At 37.7% G+C, this 23,691-nt stretch overlaps 1 protein-coding gene across 2 annotated transcripts in view; it reads right to left on the reverse strand.

The window, feature by feature from the left end:
* The window catches only part of cpne5b (copine Vb), a 178,523-nt gene that overhangs the window by 123,375 nt on the left and 31,457 nt on the right, over window positions 1-23,691 (reverse strand). For both annotated transcript variants that reach the window (XM_061727693.1, XM_061727692.1), the window contains exons 3-6: window positions 16,739-16,779; window positions 16,368-16,414; window positions 2,485-2,588; window positions 1,426-1,465 (exon numbers count right to left, since the gene is read on the reverse strand). In XM_061727693.1, the coding sequence (XP_061583677.1) occupies window positions 1,426-1,465; window positions 2,485-2,588; window positions 16,368-16,414; window positions 16,739-16,779 (232 nt within the window). The remainder of the gene's footprint in view (window positions 1-1,425; window positions 1,466-2,484; window positions 2,589-16,367; window positions 16,415-16,738; window positions 16,780-23,691) is intronic.

Genomic DNA, 23,691 nt, shown 5'->3' on the forward strand with positions numbered 1-23,691 from the left:
TGCAGGCAGGCCAGTTCAGCACCCATACTTTGCTCCTGTGAAGTTATGCTGCTGTATGTAGTTTAGCATTGTCTTTTGCTAAAAAAAAATGCAAGGCCTTCCCTAAAACAGACATTGGCTGGGTCGGAAGATACAGTATGTTGTTCCAAAACCTCTATTGTACATTTCATCACTGATGGTGCCTTTCCAGATGTGAAGGGTGCCCACACCATAGGCACTAATACAACCCCATACCATCAAAGATGTAGGTTTTTGAATGAAGCTGATAAGATTAGATAAGATAAGATAAGATAAGATAAACCTTTAATAGTCCCACAGAGGGTAAGTTGGATGATCCCTCGCCACTGTTCAAACTAAATTTGACATTTTGATTCATCTGACCACATAGCAGCATTGCAGCATTTCTGGATTATGTTCACATTTGTCGTCTTTGCATGATAGTGCTGCGAGCGGCATTTGTTGACTGCAAGGTGAACCGTATTTACAGACAGTGATGTCCGGACGTTTTCCTGAGCCCATGCAGTAGATTTCTGAGCCTGTTTTTAATGCAACGCTGCTTGAGGGCCGGAAGATCACAAGCATCCCGTTTTGATGTCCAGCCTTGACGCTAGTGCACAGAGATTCCTCCTGATTCTCTTAATCTTTTCAGGATATTGTACACTGTTAATGGTTGGATCTTTAAAGTCTTCACAACTTGACATTCAGAAACATTTTCCGCATTTCCACAGTTTTTTTGAGTTTGTCACGGATTAGCGAGCCTCTGCCCACCCTTATCTCTTAGAGCCTCTATCTCTTTGAAACACTCTTTTTATACTCAGTCATATTAATGACCTGTGACCAATTAACCTAATTAGCTGTCAAACGCTCCTTCAGTTTCTTTTGATTTGTGCTAATTACTTTTCACACGTTTTGTTGCCCAATTTCCAGGTTTTTTTTAGACGTGTTATTGCCATCAAATTCAAAATGACCTAACTTAGTCCATGAAAAAAAACAACTTTGAGTTGTTTATATAATTTGGGCATAAAATAGGTATTTATGCAATTTGAAAATTAGTGCATTTGGCACTAATTTTACAGTGTCACAACTTTATAACCGCTCAAAAGTCAGAAAGTCAAATCAAAGTCCAACAACACTGTATAAAGGGAATTAAATACTTGTATTTGATACCAATAAGGGGTTTGTTTTATTCCACCTTGAAAAAGATGAATAAAAACATGCTGCATTCAACACCCAATCAAAACATGCATAAAAACAAAATGACCTTAACATTTCCACAATTAGCTAATGATTAAAATAGGTTGTACTAATTCAAATTAAACTCCCTGCAGCAAAATGTCTTCCCCCTTTCCGAGCATTTAAAGCCAGTAATTCAGAGGGAATTACTCCTGGTATTTGTGATTCAGGCTAATAAGTATGTGCACTCACATGTTTAGACAGATCTGGGCTCTTGGAGTCCACATCATACCTGAAATGGGTGGGGAGGAGAAATGTTGAAAAGCAAAAGATAATCAAATGTTCTCTCTCTACACAAAATTCATTTTGTCTGTAGCCTTTGAAAGTTTTTGTTTTTTTAGCAATGATGAACTGATGCAAACAACCAAAGATGGAAAAGAGCGACTGTAAAACTCTCACTGGAAATCTAATAGCCGGGAAAATAAGGAAAAGTTATTAAAAGAAAACAAGATCTTAATTTTATGTGCCAGACTCAGCGGTCGGACATCATGTGAGAAAAAGGAGATAAAGGTCATAAATGTGTTAATTTAGAGGAGGGCAAGATGAAAAGATCTGGGGCCGAGTGTCTTTTCTGATGTTGCTGTTTGTGCAGAGCAGCTGGGGGAAGGTTCAAATAGACCCTTTTCCTGAGAGGTTGACCTCATCTAATGTGCATGTAAAAATAAAGCAATGAAAGTGAGAGCAATTAACCATATGCAATGTACGGAGATCAAACTATGAAACACTGGATCTCGCTCACTCAATTGTCAGTCAAACCCATAAAATTCATAGCGCTCCAAGAAAACATGTCTAATTCGAAAGTGTAAAGTGCTGTGTAAAAATCAGTAAGATGTAAGACGTAACATTCAAGCAAACATTTATGAAATATTCCTCATTCTGACTAGCTAGACTAGCTCTGACTAGAAATAACCATTTAAACCTAATCAAACAGCAAGTAAAGTATGACTCTAATGTCAGTTGGTTCCCCTCCCATCAGGCAACAAAGTTGTTGTTTCCCCTATAAAAACTGATAATCACCTGTTTTGTGTAAGTTTCATAAACTTTTGTCAGGTTTAGGTGAGAAAACATTAAATAGACCTAGATGTCTTAAATAGGTACGATGGAGATGGCAAACTCGCCAGAGTCACACCTACGTGTTAGAGAGTTATGTCTGCTTTTGGCATTCGACGAACAGGCAGCTTTTGCAAACTGTAATGGCACTTAAGTGTGAAGAGTTACAGAAAACAGAAGAAATAATAATAAATCACTTACAAGTCAAAGCGAAGATTTTGCTTCTCCTCGAAAAAGTAGTCCAAGATGTACTTTCTAACAAAGTCAGGGTTCAGTGTGTTGTCTATCACCTCTGTTCGGCCAAACTGTGTAGAGAACAAGACACATGGTGGTCAACAGAGAAGCACAATAAAGGAATAAGCAACATGATAAGTGATCCAGAGTCTGAGGAAGGATCTATTCTGTCTTCAGAAATGTTATCGATAAATAGTTCTGCTTTTACAACGTCGCTGATGTGCAGAGGAACCCAGGGGTGTGTTTCCTGGTTTCTTGCTCTTCACCCTTGTCTAACATTAATTACAACAAGATAACCCACTGATCAACCCTTCAGAGAGAAAGAGATAAAGTCGGAGATGAGAAATTTGTGTCGGCTGTGAAACAACATGAGAAGAGCACATGGAAAAGAAACGAGATAAGGAATGAAAATGGTACCAGAGATATGAGGAGAAAGCAAACAAGGGGGGGGGGGGGGGGGGGGCTCGAGGAGTGATTTTGGTGAGAGAAGGGGAGTGGAAAACGACTAGGAAGTGAAACGAAGAAGAAAACCAGTGATTAATGCTTCCTAATTACAAGCATTCCTACATTCCACTTTTTTAGTTTAAGGAAAAGAAAGGCTGTCAAAACTCTCAAAATGCTCATGGATACTGTCCAAATGACTAAAAGTTTCACATATGCGAGACGTAAATTTACTAATTAATTTTCTGCCAAAGGATTTCTACGTAATTAATACTTTGTTGACAAAAAGAAAAGATAACAAGAATACACTTGAGTGAACACCATTTGTTTAAATTAAATACAGCCACGGGGCAGATATGTGAGATGGTCAGAAGGCCTTAATCTTCTTTTCTTTTTTTTCCACTTTTTGGGTAAATGAACACAAAAATAACCTGAAATATGCTAAACTAAATCCAAGATCCAAAGATGTCTTCAAGCAGAAAATGCTGATGTTTCACCACTGCCTGTTTATGCTCCTCGTGTGTCTCCCTGTGGAGGGAGCGTTTTCAGGAATCTCTGGAGTTTGGCCATTTAGAGCCTCTGCTTTTAGTCGTATTTCTTTGATGGTAATTCCTCCAGACATTATGCAAATATTTTTATCTAAAAATACTGCTGAGGATGACTACTCAACCCATGTGGAAAATCTGGCCAGTTCCTTCCTGGCAATCAAATAAAAAGCAACTGAGCACAACAGTGAACTTCAAGCCTTGATGGTTGCATCAAATTTAAAAAATTGTGAAATCTGAAATCCACAATTCAGAATATCTTCAGAGTGACAATATAATATTAATAATAATTGCATAACGTCATTATACACTTATGAGACATTTGCAAATAGCTCAGCTTTGATTATTTCCGGAAAGCTACAGTATGGCTTTTCATTTTTTGGGCGGTTATTCCTATTTGAGCTCGGCATTAAAACAAAATTAAGAAATCTTTTGTGTTCTAAACTAATCGGTCCACATGTGCTTTGTGTGCTTTTTGTGGATGATGTTGTCCTGCTGGCTCCATTCGGCGGGAGTCTTCAGTTCTCTCTGAAGCAGTTCAGACCAGAGTGCTAATTGTTGGGGATGATAATCAGCACGAGAGAGTTGAACCAAAGAGAAAAGTTCTCTGTTTACTGCTCGATTCATGTTTTAACCCACATGGTCATGAACTGTGGGGTATAGTGACCAAAATAATGAGATTGATGATACAAGCAGTTAAAATGACTTTCCTTCCTCCGGTGTCTGTACTCCACCATTCGGGAAGTATTTGCTCTTCTCCTTTTAACCGAGAGGAGCCAGTTGAGATGGATTGGATATCTGGTTAGGGTGGCTCCTGAACGAATCCCTACAAAAGGTGATTAGGGCGTATCCACACAGTCGGAGGTTCGGGGGCAGACCCAGGACACACTGGGAGGATAAAATCTCTCGGTTGGCTTGGGAACCTCATTATCCCATGAGAAGAGCTAGAGGATGTGGCGGAGGGGCTTGCATAGGCCTCTTTGTGTAAGCTGCTGCCTCTGCTACTGAACTCATGGATGGATGGATGGATGGATGGATGGATGGATGGATGGATGGATGGATGAGGGTGAGAAAGAAATTGAAATAGTCTGCCGCTTTTTTATGTGTGTGAGTGGGTTGGTGTGTGTTTTTGTGCTAATAATTACAAGGTGAGAATATTATTTCTGCATTTCTTTGTCTCGCCACATGACAGCATTTTACTCTTCCATAACTTTAAACATATTTTTAATTGATCATTAAAATATTTAGATTGAACAAAATTGAATAATTGGACTATTTACTTGCAAAGACAATTATGATCCAGGGTTTAAATTGAGGATTGTATAACACAAATAAGGAGAAGAAACTCTTGATTCCAGACAGTAGCTGTCAAAGTTATCTCCCTTTTCCCATATTTCATTTTCAGACACATGAATGGAAAAAACAAATAAGTAAAATTACATTCTTGGAACATTTAAAAATGTTACATTAGCGTTTGCTAATAGAGGCATTTGCTGTGTGATGTGAAGGCAAACTGATTTTTTATGTAAAACATTAAAAACAAAAGGCAAAAAATTGTTGAATTGTTGAATACCTCTAGTAAAGAATTTACTAATTGAAAATCTCATTTTTATATCAGCAAGAGAGAAAAGTAAAAGTAAATGGCTACTGATACTAAGGCCACGTTTACACATAGCCGGGTATTTACAAAAACGGATATTTTCCCCTCTACGTTTTCAAAAATATCCTCGTTTACACGAACCCGCATGAAAACGCTGTTAAGGTGCTATGAGCAGCCAAACCTGCAGGGGGCAGTGTAACGAGAAGCGTAAAGTCATGCTAGCCAATCGGAATCCTGGAAAAAAACATCAACAAATGACATGTGTGAAGCCTGAATAATATGGTTCCGCGTTAAATCGACGGCGTAGCCTACGTACGGTGCGCGTCGCCGCGTACCCTACGCCGTAGGCTCTGCGTTGGTGTAACGCGGAACCATAAATCAGCCTGGACTGCCAGTTACTTCCAAGATGGAACGAGAGTCTTTCGTTTGGAGTGACAGAGAAGTGGAGTTACTTTTAAGTGTGACTTTAGAATTTAAAACAGGTAAAATAAAAGAAAATATTGACGGTGGCCAAACAAATTGTAAACACAGGTCGCACAAATGATGCTGGTGACGTTTCTGTTGCATAATGTGACGTTCTGAGCCTAAATCTCTGTTTTCCTCCGTTTTCCTCCGTCTACAAGCAAACGTGAAAACTGAGTTTTTGAAAATCTCCACTTTGGCCGGAGTTTTCAGAAATGATTGTTTTTGGGGGCTTTGAGCTCTGTTTTCGTGTAAATGAACGGCCAAAAAGCATGAAAACGCCACCGTTTTTGCTCCGTGTAAACGGGGCCTGAATCTGCGAGGTAAAGATAAGGCTGCGAGAACATGTTACTATAGAGGATGGGTGAAGGCAGGGCTCCTTAATGTGATTTCCCTTCTGAATGGAAGAAACAATACTAGGCTGCAGAGTTCATTAGATGCTGCCCGCGCTGCTGGAGCTAATGAGAATCCGGCATGAAGTCCCGAAGAACCGAACTCTTGACATTTGAAACACACAACAGCTCACACAGATAATTTCTACATATGGCAAACTGAGCTCTTTAGGCAGTGGCTATACCTGTACAGCAGCTGCAGTGTCTAAGGTTGAAATGTGAACGTGTCCCTAACAACAGAGCCATGCTATGGGTGAGATTTCCGAAAAGCCCAAGCCCAGGGGAGTGAGGCCGAGATCTGAGGATAATCCTACAATCTCTACATGGCTTTTCTGTCCCAAACCAGACAGAGATTTCACTATCTTCTTCCCCGGAGCACGCAGAAACCACAGCCGGGGATTTGTGACATCCAAATCACTTGTTTTTTGGCCAACGTGGTTTTCTTTATTCTCCTTGTAGCATGTTCAGCAGACAGCAACACAAAGCTGATATAATGAGCCCTGCAGTGTCTTGAGTTTTCACAGACAGAAGTAAATGACACCAATGTCAGATTATTTTCGTCTGCTTAAACCTGAAGTGGAAAAACTTTTGGTTGTGATTAACAGTCACTAAACCCAGAGAAAAAGTGAAATGCATATAACAGCTTTGAGAGGTTCCACGGTACTCGTAATCTTTAACAGTGTATAATCCGTGTAGAGTAATATGAAATTTAGCAGCGAGTCCCGTCTTCAGAAAAGGTAGGAGCATGGGAACAATGCAAGCGTAGTAGAAAGGAAGGAGCTGAAGATGACTCTTAATATGCAAGGTATGCAAAATGAGAAACAAGACCTTTCAAAGTGCCAGACATGTAATGGTTTGCAGCATATGCCACTGCCCAAAGTCTGACGAAAAGTAATAAGTTATACATGACTCTTGGTCCAGAGTTCATATTCCTTACATTATAAATAAACTCATTATTCTGTAAACTACACTGGAAATACACTTTAATTACAATGCCTTTACTTTTACACAGAGGAACTGAATAGATATATTAAACATGAACGTTTTCCTACTGAACTTACTATTCTTTGTAAGGCTACATAACATAGCTCTTGACATTTACCCTGTAATATCTCTGAACATCTGGTGTAACTTTAGCACACGAGCGAATCATAAAAAAAAACTTGAGAGCTTTAATTAGCTCTTAAATGTCATTACACGAGAACAAGGCCGTCAAATTTAATGATTTCTAGTTTAGAATCCAATCATTCTGTAAAAATTTTGTAAGCACCTGGTGTTTTAAAAGAACGTGAGAATAATCAAGTATTTGTAATGAATATGGATTAATCATAAACGGCAAATGAAATGCATGATGTTTATTCTTGTATAAATACAGTTTACCCTGACCAAACTAAATCTGCACTGTACTCGCCTTTTCCATCAACAATAACTGAGTGTTTTTAGGGTTACAAGCTACATTATACAGTAAAGTGACCAAATTATCCCTTTGTTAATATTTAATTACACAGCATTTTAGGATTTTTGTTTAACTTTGTCTTTAATAAAGTGAGTTACCCCAGACTGTTATTGTACAAGAGGTACTGCAAGTCGTTATTTGATACCTTGTAGCTACCCAGTAAATAGCACTTAAGTTATGGCTGACTTCTCTACGCTGAAATCCAGGTTGTCTCTTAATGCCCACTTCATACGTACAATTAAGTGCTAATAAAAACACGGATGTATTTTTGGTACTTCGTCATATAAAGAGAAAAACAAAATTACACCATAGGTGAGGTTTAGATATTAAAAATAATTCTTGTTTATTTTCACAGCTGTAGTATTTTATTTATTGGTGGAGGGAAAGAACAAAACTATTGCATTAAAAAAAATCTATTTCCATCCACATGCACTAGGCATTGTGAGACTTAATGAGAAGGGAACACAAATCCCTGGCTTTGTTTGAGCAACAGCAGTGATTGTGCAATTGTTTAAAATAAAAAAAACACCTACTTACAATTAGTATGGATAAACAATGTAAACATTTGAAACAAAACTCATCCAAACACTACCCTGCACGGCTGCACACATACAAGTAAAACCCTTTCACATGCACAGCTAAAATGTCCAAAACAACTGACAAATGATGCACTCCTCAAGAACCTACACTAAAAACACAAAACCAAAGAAAGGCTTATAAACAATAGTGAAAGGCTTTGACAGGATTCAGAAGAGACGGTTCAGCGCGAAGTACAAACTGAACTGTGTAAGACTATATTTGATGTATGAGTATGTTTGAGATACAAATCCTTGCTGGCCTTGTGATTTGATTTTAACTCGTTACTCGCTAATCATAACTTAATGGGTTTCAATCTAAAGATGCATCAAAATGTATTGAATCATCATTATTATACAAACTTACATGTGAATAATATGTGAAAACAGGTCTGGAGTGGCGTTTTAAAGTGAAATCAACAGTATTTATTTCAAATATATACAGGACTGTCTCAGAAAATTAGAATATTGTGATAAAGTTCTTTATTTTCTGTAATGCAATTAAAAAAACAAAAATGTCATACATTCTGGATTCATTACAAATCAACTGAAATATTGCAAGCCTTTTATTATTTTAATATTGCTGATTATGGCTTACATCTTAAGATAGATTCCCAGAATATTCTAATTTTTTGAGATAGGATATTTGAGTTTTCCTTAAGCTGTTTTTTTATGTTTAAAAAAGGCACCCCTCATGATAACTATTTCTCATAAACATGTCAAAATGAATGCATGCGGTGGTCCCTTAAAATTGAATTCACACAGGAATTGAATAATTAATTAATTGAATAGTTGACTAATTAGTTGATCCGGTGAAAATCCATGGCAACATCTGATTGTAATTAACATGTCGATTACGTTAGCCTACTGACTGTGTTGGTGTTGTGCCTTTATTTAGTGCCTTTGTTAATTAAATGAATGAAGTGCCGCTTACCCTTCCAGTAATGATAAAATAATTCTTTGCTGAGAGTCCAAAGCTGAATGCTGTTCGCAAATCCAGGGCATAACGTCCATTTATACCCCTGCAGGCTTTTGTCATTTTTAACAGAATTCCCGAACTTGGACGAAAGTTAATCAGGTAGTTGTATATGTCGGGATATTGAAGGTCTGAGAGATTGAGGTTAATTAATTACAGGCATATTTAGCGAGTTTTTTAATCGCTTAATCAATTTTTTTAATCTCTAACTTTACTTTTTCTATTTGTGAGTTGCCTTTATTATGAAGTCTGTTTGTGGTTGAGTTGTTGTGGGTGGAAAACAATGGTCAGTCCCACCTTAAAGTGGACGCTGATTGGCTGTGCCTGTGTGTGGGCGTGGTTAGCTCCGCTGGTGGACAGGCAGGGGTGGGGGGGGGGGTTAGCGGAGAAGAGGTGAAAAGGGAGGAGCATGTGAAAGTTGTGCAGCATTATAAACCACTTGGTGTTTGATTTTATTTGATTCTATTTTATTTCATGCTGAGCTCTTTTTTTGTTACCATAATGGTACCATGACATTGTAGCTGTTAAGTATACAGTAATACAGTACTTCACTCTTGGTGTAATGTACCATGCAAGCTAATTTATCTGACCAGAAAAGCACAGCCTTTTTCTAAACATATCAGAATTTGGTGAAGGGTTAGATTATGTTATGACACTGCATCAAAATTGTTCATATCTGCATTGTGCTGCATCGGAGAATTAGGAAATTCCCACAGGTTTACTCTTTATACTTATATTTTCACTATTATTCCTCTTATAAGATGTTGCAATGTACATGTACATCAGTATATTTTTTTTAATAAAGCTGATTGTTACTGAAGTCAAGCGTTTTCTTTGTTTTGTTTGTTTGTTTGTTGCTTTCTTTGTATGTAATGTAAAACCTATTGTATACTTGGATTATGGATACATCACGACCGCTTTGGTAATTACACCAAAATGGTATACGGGGTTGTAATTTTATGGCTAAATTCCATAAATTTTTGAGAACTGTGATTCTCACAATGTCAAAGTTACTTCAAGGAATATTTTCACAAACATATTTTTTTTTTAATTGTATTATCATTATTAAACCAACCTGCTATAGACCTGTGATTCCAAAACAAATTACTATAAAACCACAAGGCCGAGCTCGTTCATGGCATTTTCTCAGAGGTACTACTTTCATTGGCTTACAATGTTCTGAAATAAATTGACCGGCTTAATTATTTAACTGCAGATGGGGGAAATGTCACAGTGAACCACAGTCTGAACTTCATTTCTTTGCTTTTATCTAATTTGTCAATGAGAATTGGTTAAGTTTCCAAATAATAATGATGATGAATTTCTATAAAAAATAAATCAAAAATCCCATTACTTTTCTTGAAAACTCGCAGTGGCCACATGAGCGCTGTAAATTGTACAGAAGAACCATTTAACAGGTGAGTGCATTTGTTTTTATCGCTTTAAGTGCACGTTAACTCTGAATAATATCCATTACAACCCCTCAAAGACGAGTGCACAAGCACACAAGGACACTGATATCATGCAGGAGTGGGTAATATCTATAACAAATAAGACAGTGGACAAAAACGGAAAGGGGAAATTGCTTCATCAACTATCAACATGAGCTAGTACAGCTTGAGCGTTCATGCTTATATTTTTTCAGAACTTTTTAATGCATTCAGTACTTGCCCATAAATGCAGACTTAACTCTTATCAGCGGGATTTTACAACTGTAACACCTTATCACCAGTGCAGTAAGATAAAATGGCCTTTCCACTACAATCTACTGCTACATTCCCACCTGTTTATTCATAACAAATTTAATACAGGTTATGACTGCAGCCGCAGTACACAGCATCTCTGCCTGTTATAGTTGCAGTGTTAAACTGGAATGAAACATCATTAACTTTAAATGCTGACAGTTTCAACCAGCATTAGCTTGAATCGAGGACTATTTTAAGGTACAACGCTGAAGGTAAAGTTTCAGAGTGACAGATAGAGAACCTGTAACCTGAGGGAAAGATGCTGCTGCCTGCTTTCTTTGTGCATTTTCTGCACAACCAGCACATAAAAGTTACCAGCCATCAACTTTTCTTTTTTTTGTGCAAGAAAATGATATGTGGCATGACAGTATGTGAACAGGAGCCCCTGTATGAGTCTCACACTTGATACATGTGAGCCAACAGCCCAGTCATTAACCATCTTTTCACATAAAGGGCTTGTTTGATTCAGTTACTTCGAAGACGTCTCATCTCTATAGCCGAATGCTGTTTGACCAGGGTGCTGAGGTCAAGAGAAGTTAATACATTGGTACTGAATGTCAAACACTCTTGTCTGACTAAGATTTTAGCTAGAGTCAATGAGATGAAAGGTGCCATTCAACATACACCAACTTGTCCTTATATTATCCTTTCTTGTTTCTATTTCTGGGATCCAGTCAATGAAAACAAATAAGCTACCAGTAAATTTCTTTCCATTGAAAAGAAATCCCTCTGGAGTGGCCTGGAGTGGCAGTCTTGATTCCCAAAGCATGGGAAGGATTTGGATTAAACCAAGTCAAACAGACGGGAACATGAATGTATGTTTATTTTATTACTCGATCAAATGATTTGCAGACTGATTTTTAATTAATCGGGGCAGTTTTAGACCATAAGACAGTGTCAGCAAAGGGAAGTCAGTGAAATTGTACTAGAAATTTAGGCCACTGTGTCAGCAACTAAGACGGTGCTGTGCTGGACTTGATCATGATATTACTGACCCACTTCTCAGAGTCTACAAGACGTAACTATAACTTGCGTTGGGTAGATCTCAAGAAAGAAAGGACTGGGAAGATGAGCTCATCGTGCAGGTCCAAGCAATAAAAAAAGATGCTGGATCACAACGCTGACTACACATCAGGCTCACATAAACTGTGAGTAATCAATAGCTCAAAACCTTCCATCAAAACCAAAAGACACTCACAAGAGACGAATAAAGAGAGTGGCAAGGGATTTGTAAATGAACAGGTTGAGGATTCCCTCCGGCCCATTTGCAAAAGAAAAAATCCCTGGGTAAATTTCTTTCTGACCCAAGTTAAGATGTATCAGACTTCTAACAATCACCATAAAAACCATATTCCCTCAGACTGAGACAATCTACCGCAGAGTGCTCCAGCTGTGTTTTCAGTTGTCTACCATCTGTCCAGGCTGTTTAACTGCTACTACAACCCACATTTCTGTATGTTACACTCAAAATCCAGTAAGTATAATATATGTTGACCAGAATACACACATACATGGGAATGCAGAAGAAATGTTTTTACTATTGTATTTGTTTTAAGTCGGGGTAAATTATGCAAATGCTATTTTATGATCACAATAAAGCCTGACTGGTCATGAACACTTTCTTCAGGTTGAATGAACACTCAGGTAATGTTTACATAACTTAGTTCAGGACAAACTGTTTTTAACACTGTTCTCCATATTCCATATATTCTGTATTAACCAGTGACACTTGAAAGCTCTTGATGGTTAGGCAACACATTACAACAATGTGCAGGGCGGTGTGTGCGTGTGTATGTGCGTGTAAAAACATAATGAAAATCATTTCTACATTGTGAGACCTAGGATTAGGCAAATACAAATCCAGAAAAACAAACATATACTTCTTTCACTCTGTAATTATTTATTTAGCAAACATGAAATCCAAATAAAAACATTTGAGCAATGTTAAGTACCCCTTTACTGCTTCCTTAGGATTTAAGAGGGTAAGCTGAGGCAGCTGCTGCTAATCTTCAGCCAGCAGACCTTCAGGTGTGTGGAGAAAAGGGTCAATACAATTGATCAACAACAAGTGTGCAGACTTCTGTATAAGCGGACGTTTTAGCAGTCTGCTGGTCTGGAGCATTCAGGTGTCTGTTAACACAACTCTAAGAAGTAAAGATGCAAGTAATGGTTTTAGAGAAGCAATTGCTGCTGTACATCAGTCTGGAAGGGGTGATAAAGCCATTTCCAAAAGATCCGAAGCTCAACAAGAGAAAGATTATTCACAAGAGGAAAAAAATGGCCAATCTTCCCAAATGTGGATATCCCAGTAAATTTACCTTAAGATCAGACCATGAAATGCAACAAATCCCAAGAGTTACATCTCAGACATCACAGGCCTCACTGAGAATGTTAAAAGTCCATGACAGCACAATTAGAAGAAGACTCAAGTACAGTTTGTTTGAAGAGGTTGCAAAAAGAGCCCCTTTTGGTTAAAATTAATATTAAAACATGACTGCAATTTTCAAAATTGCATCTGAACAAATCCACAAGATTTCTGGAACAATGTCCTGTGGAAAGATTTTATCACTGCAAAAACTTTCTATAGTACCGTAACAATATAGGCCTATACAGTACATACACAGATACAAATGTATATATAAACACATGCACATACACACAGAGAGATATACACTAAATTATTAATGGCACCCTGAGGAAAGGTTTGATTTTGTGGTCCATCTGAGGTTATATTTGCTCAAGACTTGAGATCCACTAGCATCAAATGGTTTTATTATGTTTTTAAACACAAGGGAATAACAACTTTTGCACTAGCAACCCTTCCTTACACATGGCGAACATCTTCTACAGCCTTTTTAGACATTTGCTCTCCAACAAGTTTCAATTCTTCTATTGCAGGCAGTCATTGCTGGAAGCGATACCTTGATTTTATACAAGCATAACGGATTACCTCTTAGTTACTTTGTTAAAGTACTGTACCATGGTTACACTCACCAAGTGTACAAACCTTTCAGTGTTTAATTTTCAGTTCGAAAGTTGCCTAGACCTTAGAGGAACTTAGAGGATTTCAAAAACACAGGACTGGATAGACAACCAATTTTTCATCTTACACTCCTCCAAGCACATATGCTGGACAATTCAACCAAACTGCAAGAACACATATCTAATGCTTGTTGTAATGTGATTCCATGGGCACAATATCTAATAGAAACTCATGTGTTCATGTGGTCTTCTTTAGCTACAGTCCATTTGGTTTGGGTTGTGCTATGTTTTCTGCTCTGACATGAGAATAAACAACATCTACTCAATCTAACTGGTTATTGGAGCATGCAGTTGAACCGTACATATCACATTCACTATGCATGATATCAAACGTGTTTGATATTTATATTTTGGGATCAAAGAGTCTCGGGTACAGTAAAATAATCAGTTGTGATGAGCTCCAAATCAGGTCACACCCTCACATGAGGGAAGTAAATTGGGCTGAAAGTCAGGGGAACGGCCATGTGAAACAAAAACAAGAGGGAACACAGATGACGGCAGTAAGCTCATGCAAGTCAAAAATGATGGATATCAAGAATTAGCTGTGTGAGCATGGCAGGCTGGAAGAAATGGAAATCAACATCAAATGTGACCTCAGTCTGACCTGTGTGCCACAGGGTCCTGTCACAACATGTTATTTGGGAATCCTTGGTGAGTCACCTGTTTGGTTAATATTCAGTCTGAAGTGTTCAATGTTGCTTACGAAACCTCACCAGCGACCCATGCACCGCTTCTTAACAATATAATTAAGGACGTGATAGTTTATTAACGCAAGTAGAAGACTGAATAACATGTTTGTTGGTGAAGAGGATAGAATGAAGTATAATTTGACATCAGAAAAGAAGGGAAATGCTCATTAGACTAATTATATTTTGTGTGCGTAATTGGATTAACAGCCTGTTCTTCTATGTGCCTAAAAAAAGAAGCAGGAAATACGATGGAGAATTTATCATTAAAGGGCCTCTACATATGCATATGCCCTGAGCGTATTCACAGCAGTTCAGCTGCATCGGAATGAAAGCCCACACCCACACAGCCATCTGTTGTATGTGGGTGTCCCGCAAATAAGGGTCACCTGTCTATACAAATTAAATACACAGTCATACATTTCAATGCATGTGCCATTATGTTTCTCTCAAATATTACCAATTATATACTCTACATCTGAAATAGTTTGGGTCTGTAAAAATGAAACCTGGAAAAACTCGGACGCCGATGCCAGCTAGCTACATCCGTTTTCATGTGGAAATATGTACTGTATTCAACTGGTATATCTGTTTTTTTTGTAACTTTTAAAACTAGATCATAAAAAGGTGGGACTAGAATACAAATTACAAAAATAATAATGAAACTAAAACTGCATTTAAAACCTACGGAAGTGCATTCAAGATTCATAATACATTCCAAAAAGTATATGTAAAGTTGTCTTTTTTCCCTTCTTTTGTTATTTCTCGTAACACATAAAAGATGTTCTGGCATTGAGGACACCAAGTAAGGAAACATTTCACTTGTTATTTTGTTCCTGTTCTTCCTGTAACATGCCTGTGCAACAGGGTGGGTGTCATTACTGTCGTATTTTTCTTTTCACAATTCTCCACACATTCTCTGAAATGGGTCAGGACGACTGAAAGGTCGATCCGGTACTCACATCGTCTTATACTTCAGTCATGTTTTTATAATGTGTGCAGACTGTGATTTTGCATCTTCTTGTTTAAATATGCAGGACATCTCTGGAAAAGAAGTGCTCTTGAAGGCAGTATTATCAGAGCTCTAAAATCTAAGTCTACTACTCTGTGACAGAACAGTAAGTCATTTTTGCTAATAGAACTCATCAACCCCATATGATTGCAGAGTTGGGCTTTTAGACTTGTTGATGACAATCTGGCTGGTCTTTGTCCAAGTCTTTACAAAAACAATCTTCCTGAACACAAAACATAATTCCACTGAGTGACCGTCCAACCCAGATGCCATACATTATTTACAAAACTGGGGATAATCATTTCCATCATTTTCACTGAGATCTGTGACGTTTGACAATGTTTGTCAGGGTTTATACAACGGACTTTCAAGTTGCATTTCCGACATAATTTCAAGTTATTTTCATTATTTGTGAATAAGATTATATTTGTAGAGTTCAGGTTCAATGTTTAGTTCATCTGAATTCAAATTTCACTTAATTAATTAAAATTCTGTATAAACAGAATTAGTATGCATTCTTCATCTACATTATTGTTTTCTTTGACTTGAGAAATACGCAACGTAGAGCTTTTCAGTTCCTCAAACATCAACATACTGATCACCACATTGTGACTGTTTTCCTGTGGATTTTTCTTGTTATCAAAGTTTGAAGTGTCCAATTAGGGGATATTTTCCTGACACGTTCAGAAAAGTGATGGCTGAGCAGCTTTAATTAATTGTTAAAGCCAAATATGTGTGCTCACTGTGAAAAGAATAGAGACCAAAGACATGTAATGTCTTAACTACAGCCTAATTGGACAGAATTCTTTCATTTTCTTTGTGCAGCTGTGTGTGGTGTGTGTGTGTGTGTGTGTGTGTGTGTGTGTGTGTGTGTGTGTGTGTGTATGTGTGTGTGTGTGTGTGTGCGTGCACACTCACCTCTCTCCACTGTTTGGTTTCGACACCCTGTGTATAAAGTACGCACACTGTGGAAAAGGTACCAGACAGAGAAATCAAACCAAAGTATATTGTTAAAAAAAGAGACATTGAGAAGCAGCTCAAGAAAAACAGACAGTCAATTACAAATGAATTGTGACTGATTGTAAGGGTTCTGCTCCAAAACAGTGAAGACATTAGCCAACATTTAAAATAAATGAAATAATAATGATAAAGTCACAGTAAAACATATATCTGCACAAACTACCCACATCATAGAGAAGAAAAAGAAAACCACACAGGGTGTCACAACTATCATGTTACAGTAAAACGTGAAGTGAGAGAACAGACTTTCTGCAACATACTGTACTCACTTGGATCTGACTTTGAGAATGTGTCTTTATCCAGCAAATTTCTGGAAAATGAGGGGAGAAAACAGAAATAATTGTTACTCGTGTTGGCCGTTTACATCACCTGTGTCTCAAGTAATAAGTCATCAAAAGTATATATGAATCACATATTTCCCTTTTGATAAATGCATTAGAATACTTATTTTAGTATCATTACGAATCCATTATGTTGTTTATTTCACTCACTTCCCCTATTTGGCGCTGCTATTTGTATGTGATGTTTTCACTTTAATATGGATTTTATTTTTTCAATTTAATGCTTTCTTTAGATTATGATTATGCTGTTAGTATACTTTTTTATATATATACATATATATATATATATATATATATATATATATATATTTTCCACACCTTACCAAATCTAACTGGACTCACTGTCATGTAATATTATATGACTGCATCTGTAACACAAGAATAATCTTTGCACGAATAAAAGTTACTAGTTATTGGAACGTTGTGTGTCATCAATGTTTTAGATAGTTTTAAATTCTGTCTTTTTACGTTATTGTTACAATAGAAATTGTCGTCAATGGTGTTTTTTGGGGTTTTTTTTAGCTTGTTTTGGTGACTATTGAGTACTTATCTTGTCTTATCTTATCTTATCTTATCTTGTCTTATCTTATCTTATCTTATCTTATCTTACACTCATCTTTAGTTTTTTACAGCCACACTCTGAAAAATAAAGACATCAGGATCAATAAACCTTAAATTAGATGTGAGTCAGCATTCAACGGTAGAAGAAAAGCAATTGTTCTCCATAACCTTAACATCATTCTTTCATTACCAGCCTGATTTCCAAAAACCGGGGGGATTTGTTGCATCAACATTTATTTTACCAACACCGATTAAGCGCTTGAAAACTGTGAAGATAAATGTCTATGTAAAGACACACAAAAGTATGTTCTGATCTGAAAGCCATGTCATCATATAAAATGATATCAAACTGGAGTTTCAACAACTGTTGTAAGTTCAATGTCATGTATATTTTAACATTGCTGTTTGAAATCATTTAGTTAACTCAAATGGTCTGGAAACTGGGTGTAGTCCCGAGTCTGAGTAAATAAACAGATTTATCTGAAGATTGCATTGTCATCCTTAGTTATTGTCGCTTATTTTATATGATTGCAAATATTAAATCATTGCGGAGAATTGCTGGTGAGACGGAGAGATGGAGTTAGGACGCAACTGTAACTTCACATTGTTGGCAATAAAGCTTCTTTTGCTTTTGCTCTGCACAAAAGCATCACCATCAGTATTGTACACATTTAAACTGCTAACGGCTGTGGAGCTAATTTACTATCAAAACTATTTTGTGGAGGAGAGTTTTAAATTACTGCACACAATGACTTTGTTTGGAGGATGAAGAGTTTACAGGTCTTGTTAATCAGTGACACTTCAAGCTACCCATTAATACGACCCGCTCTTAATCTATAATTTTCTTCCATGTAAGTCTATGCTGTGCTTTTTCTCACAGACAGTGATCAAAGGCAACAGTTGACTTATTGTCAACCCCAAAGAAACTTCGATACGCCTGGGATCGAACCTTTGACTGGCATATGTCTACCTGTGAGCATGCTGAAACTGAAATAAAGGAAACTCAGGGTTTCCAATTTTACGTAGAGAGGTAACTTGTACGTTTGGTCTGTTACCATGGTAACTTACTATGTGAACATAAGCTGGTAAAAGTAGTTTTTGTTTAACCAGCGATGAGTTCCTCTCCGTCTCCTCCCCTTTCTTAAATTGTAAAGGCCCTGACATTTTGAATGTCAGATTAAGCAACATAAATTGGTCCGACTCTAATACTGCTTATTCTTAAATCCTAATGAAAGTGTTACCACTATATCATTTTTATAAAAACAGTGGGGGAAAGAGCTGGGATTGCAGATATTAGATAAAATGTGGGAAGAGTGCATGGGTGAGTTTTGCGCAACCTCTAATCAGTACATGCCATTGTTTGATACAATAGACAAATGTACAAAGACTTCATTACTTTAGACAGAAGCTACATAAAATACTCCCACGTAACTCCTCTCTCTGGATGAAATGTAACTTTTCAGAGGGGAACAGTCACTACAGTTACATTTTGTGTTCTGTACTGTACTACGAGAACTTTGGAGGGAAATATTGACCAGTTTCGTTGGATTCAATGATTTTCATTTTGAGGGTTTCCAAAGCTTTTCTTTAAAAAAACCCTAAGGTCTGCAGAGAAAAAATGCTTAGCCGATGAGGCTGGTGCTACTGTTTAGGGAAAGGAAAGAACCTCAAAGTTGAACATCGGGTTCACAGAGATTGACAGGTATTCACACCACTTTTGATAAACTTCATTTAATCTCTTCAAAATATCTTACTATGACATAAGTGCAAAAATTGTTCATACAAAAGTGTGAGAGCAGACGTTTGCCTGGCTCTATTGTTTGACATGGTTCCAATTTCAGAGTGGTGCACATGCGTGGGCAAGTGAAAAAGCCCCTTCTGTTGCAGACACGTTGGTGCACATGCACATGGGCAACGCATTTGTTCTCATATGTCAACAGGGTGTGAATAGCTCAGCTAGTGGGGTCCTGCTATTTGTATCCTGGTGCAAATAGTCACTCCGAAAAATATTATTTTTAGGGGTGTCAAATTAGCACGTTAATTGCGATTAATTAATTACAGACATATTTAGCGCGTTATGTTTTTAAATATTTTTTAATCTCTAACTTTAATTTTTCTGTTTGCGAGTTGCCTTTAATGTGAAATCTGTGTTTGTGCGTTGGGCGTTATGTGCTTGAGTTGTTAGAGGTGGAAAACAATGGTGAGTCCCACCTTGAAGTGGACATTGATTAGCGTTCCCTGTGTGTGGGCGTGTTTAGCTACGCTGGTAGACTCCCATTGTAGCTGGACAGGCCTGGGGGTGAGTAGCGGTGAAGAGAAATCGAGGAGCATGTGAAAGTTGTCAGTCCAGTGAATGGGGAATTCACATTTGTAAAACGCCGGGACAGCACCTTTGATAAGGGTAAAGTAATATGTGTTATCTTTGGAAAGGACTTTGCTCACCACCAAAGCAGCTCAAGTTTAGCCACATAAACGCAAAGCACCCGGTCACGAGCGCAGCCACAGCTAACGTTAGCAGCAACAATGTTGCCAAAGCAACGCTCTTCCCCAAACTAAACTAGAGGACAGCACCGCGCGCATGCGCACGTCTGTGACGGAGAGGCTGGCGAATGTTCTTGACAAGTGGATGTAAATGGCTAGGAATAAATAAATTACTCTATAAAGCCACATTTTTTGTTGTCATATATCAATCTTTTGATCTGCCATAATAATGTAATGAATGCAAAGGAAAACACCTCAAGTTGAGGGCTTTTCTCAGGAATTTTTAGGTGAGATTAAGAAAGCGATTAATTAGATGAATAAATTACAGATCTTAATTAAATCGGTCTTTTTTTTAATCACTTGACAGCACTAATTATTTTTCTGTATCTTTCTTTTTGCATATAAGAAAAATGGACTCCCATTTTGCTGAACCCAGTGTGTTGCATCACACTATATGACCACATTAATGTTTCTTTGAGTACTTTCTGAATGTGAGCAATGTTTGAAAAAAGCTTTAATCTTTTCCAATGCTTTTTTATGACAAAACAGGAAATACTTTACAAGACAGTCACATGTGGATTTTCTGTGTGAGTTTTCATTATTATTATCATGAATTTTTGTGTTTCCTCCTCCTTTAATCCAATTTTTCCTTTATCTGATTTTAAATACATTTTTATGCACTTTCTCTTCAACTCTGGCAGTGTTTCTATTACATTTCCATTGGGCATGCTTGACCTTTTCATAACGCCTGCCAGTAGGTAGTGTGTACCCAGTATTATTACAATTCTTGTTTTCTTTTGTCCGTTAGATAAATAAAGTAACCTCCGAACCCTCACTTGGAGGGCAAAAGCCTCTGCGATCTTATGATTCCAGTATTTGATTTTTCTTCTCGTTACATTTGCCTCTGATGCCATAAACCTACAGCTATGCTCTTTCAGTAGCCCCAATCTGTTTTGATCTTTCCTCTGCTCCAGAGTTCCCATCTCTCCTTGATAGCTTTCAGGAGGGAGCCAAGAAGGCTGTGACAAATAAAAGAAAAAAGAAACGTGTGAAGTCCTATGACCTTGTGTTTTTTGTGTGATTTTAAAGTTTAAAAAGTCAGTTGTATCTGCTGTGATCTCTGATTGCCAAAGAAACACACAGACCAAGGTCTAAGAAAAAAAATTGATCTAAACAGTTATTACAAAAGCAGCATATAGTTTCACTGCAGTGAAAAATACTGGATTAAGGACTATTTAAAAACATATTCTACTTTCAGATTTTCATACTTTCATGAAAACATGTCCCACAGAAGCATCGTTTCTGCTAAATGGATGCCTTCTTAAGTTTAATTTATTCAGCTATTATTTACATCCAAATTTTTATCCATTTGGATGGTTTCCATACAGCAACCCACCAGTCCTCAAAGGTACATTAGGAAACAGCATGCTGCAGTGATTCATGCTTCATTATTTCTGTTTTAATGCACCCGAGCCCTCAAGTAAATTGCTTTGGCAACATTACAAATTACATAAATGTTGCAAACTGCTGTATCACAATCTCAAGCTACAAGTCCAATAAATCCAAGGAACAGAAGTAATGTAAATTTGATGAGAAATTTCTTCAATACCAAAATTATCCCAAAATAATTCCCACATTCCAACACAAACAGAACACGGTGAGTCTGAATTACATCCAAAACATCATATCAACTAAAAGATTATGAAAAGATGTTGGAAAAATGTGGTTTTCAATTTGATAATTAGATTATAAGATTAAGGTCTTAGATCCTCTCGCATCTAAAGACAATGTGCCATAACTCAGTTATGGACTAATACTTTGCTATGGCTGGAGATTTGGAGGGGCCAGCATTCACAAAGCTACAACTAGATTCCCTTTTAGATTTTTATTTTCTCACCATTATCACTGTGATAGCAAAAAATGTTGAACTATGTGTAAGAAAATTAATCGACTCTTGGACAAAGCTGCTTTTGCGTTCCATGTGCAGTTTAAATATAAAAAATACTTTAAAAAAAATGTGGATTCAACATTGGTTTAGAGACGAATCAGGCACATGTTCAACTTAGGCTTATAGCTCTTTCATCTCCATGTTTATGACTGGCCCATCTGCTTGCTTCATGGTTGACGTTGGAGGTAGAAACGCCAATCTAAAGAGGTGGTGAATCGTCGACACATTCATGTGAGCGAATATTTACATCATACATAGCTAAAGAATGTTTTCTTATTCTTGGCTTTTCCCTTTGTTGGGATGACAAGAGTATCATGTTCTAAATGTTTATTTCATTTTATTTTATCTTAAATCCATGCTTCATACTAGCGCTATGTGGCAGGGGCAGTTGGAGAAACATGGGATTCAGCATCTTGCCTTCAGGGACCCTTTGGCTAATGACCAGCCCGGTCATTAGCCAAAGGGTCCCTGAAGGCAAAATTGATCCAGCAAACTTCAGATGACCAAAGGCTTTTAATTACATTGAGTGCATTTGATGTTGTTTAACATTGAGACAAGAAAAAAAAAAACACTGACCTTACACCAGCTGAATTAAGATGAGAGCACGACCAAAGTCTGACAAACTGTCATGATATTACTCCAATAAAAAAAACTTGTGAGCAATATTTAAACTGCTCGAATGCAATGTAATATAATACGTTTCTTTGTATTTGGTTGAGCTTGTTTGTTTCAGTCTCTTAGCTTTTGCTCATTAACACATAACACACACCCCAGAGCTCACTGCAACAAGTACTTTTTTACCATTTGTAATGGAGAGGACTCAAGGTTGAATGCATCACAAGAACAAAGAAATGTGTTCTCGCTCTCAGAGCTGCAAGAATAAAATGACAGCATTTGTTTCTCGCAGCCCTGATTTGGGAGTTCCTGCAGCTTGTTCTCGAAACATCATCTGAGCAGAACATTTTTCCTGTGTGGTGTCCGAGAACTGTTGTGTAATTGGTCAGAAATGTGAAATGGGTCAATGCAGAGAAGCAGAAATGTCATCCCTAATTTCCCGCTTGCGCAAAGTGTGTTTTACAGGACTTTTTAGGGCTTGTTTTTCAGAGCTGCGGTTTGCTTTAGGCTTGGGCACATCTGCTGCCTCTCTTTTGCCCTGTAAGAAACTGTACGTACACCATGACGGACGGTGAAAATGTAACCAAGGTTTAGGAGCAAGAAGCACACACAAATCACTGCAAAGCCCGGTGGCTCATTACGTAGAGGCATTTAAATCTCACACACTAAACTGCACACACCCTCTGCATGCCACACCTCCTTCCTTTTATATAAAATGAGATATTGAATGCTGTCTGTCTTTGAGTTACTGATATGTGATATAATGTCAAAGGGGATGAAATATTCTTCTTCCTTACTTCTGTCAGCCCCTTCCTGATCTGCATCTTCACTCTTGCAGTAATGTTTGAAACTACACTGATTCATAACCTTTTTATGTTATATGAACCACAAGATATCTCCACACACATGTTCTGATCATTCAAATGTAAATGGCAGTTGCCTGTTTTTCTCAAAAAGCCTGACTACACTGTATGTACTGTATGTCCTGTGAGGACTCCAAGGACATTTGAACTTGAGTTAGTTCTCGTTGTTGCTACCTGGAGAAAAACGTCTCTGTTCTTTTGGAGTATGTAACAACCTTTACTGGTCCACACCGTTGTCAAGCACAGGCACAAAGTTAAAGGAGCATGAGGCTCCTTTTAAGAAATGAGACTCATTAGCGCCACCCTTCGCCACGACGGCCGTCGGGGGTACTGCAGCCAACAGCGAAGCCGGCACAGGAGAACGGGGAGAACCTGCATGCAGCGTCATGTGACGTCACATCCGCATCCCAGCG

The sequence above is a fragment of the Cololabis saira genome, chromosome 8, assembly GCF_033807715.1.
Source record: "Cololabis saira isolate AMF1-May2022 chromosome 8, fColSai1.1, whole genome shotgun sequence".
Taxonomy (NCBI): Eukaryota; Metazoa; Chordata; class Actinopteri; order Beloniformes; family Belonidae; genus Cololabis; species Cololabis saira.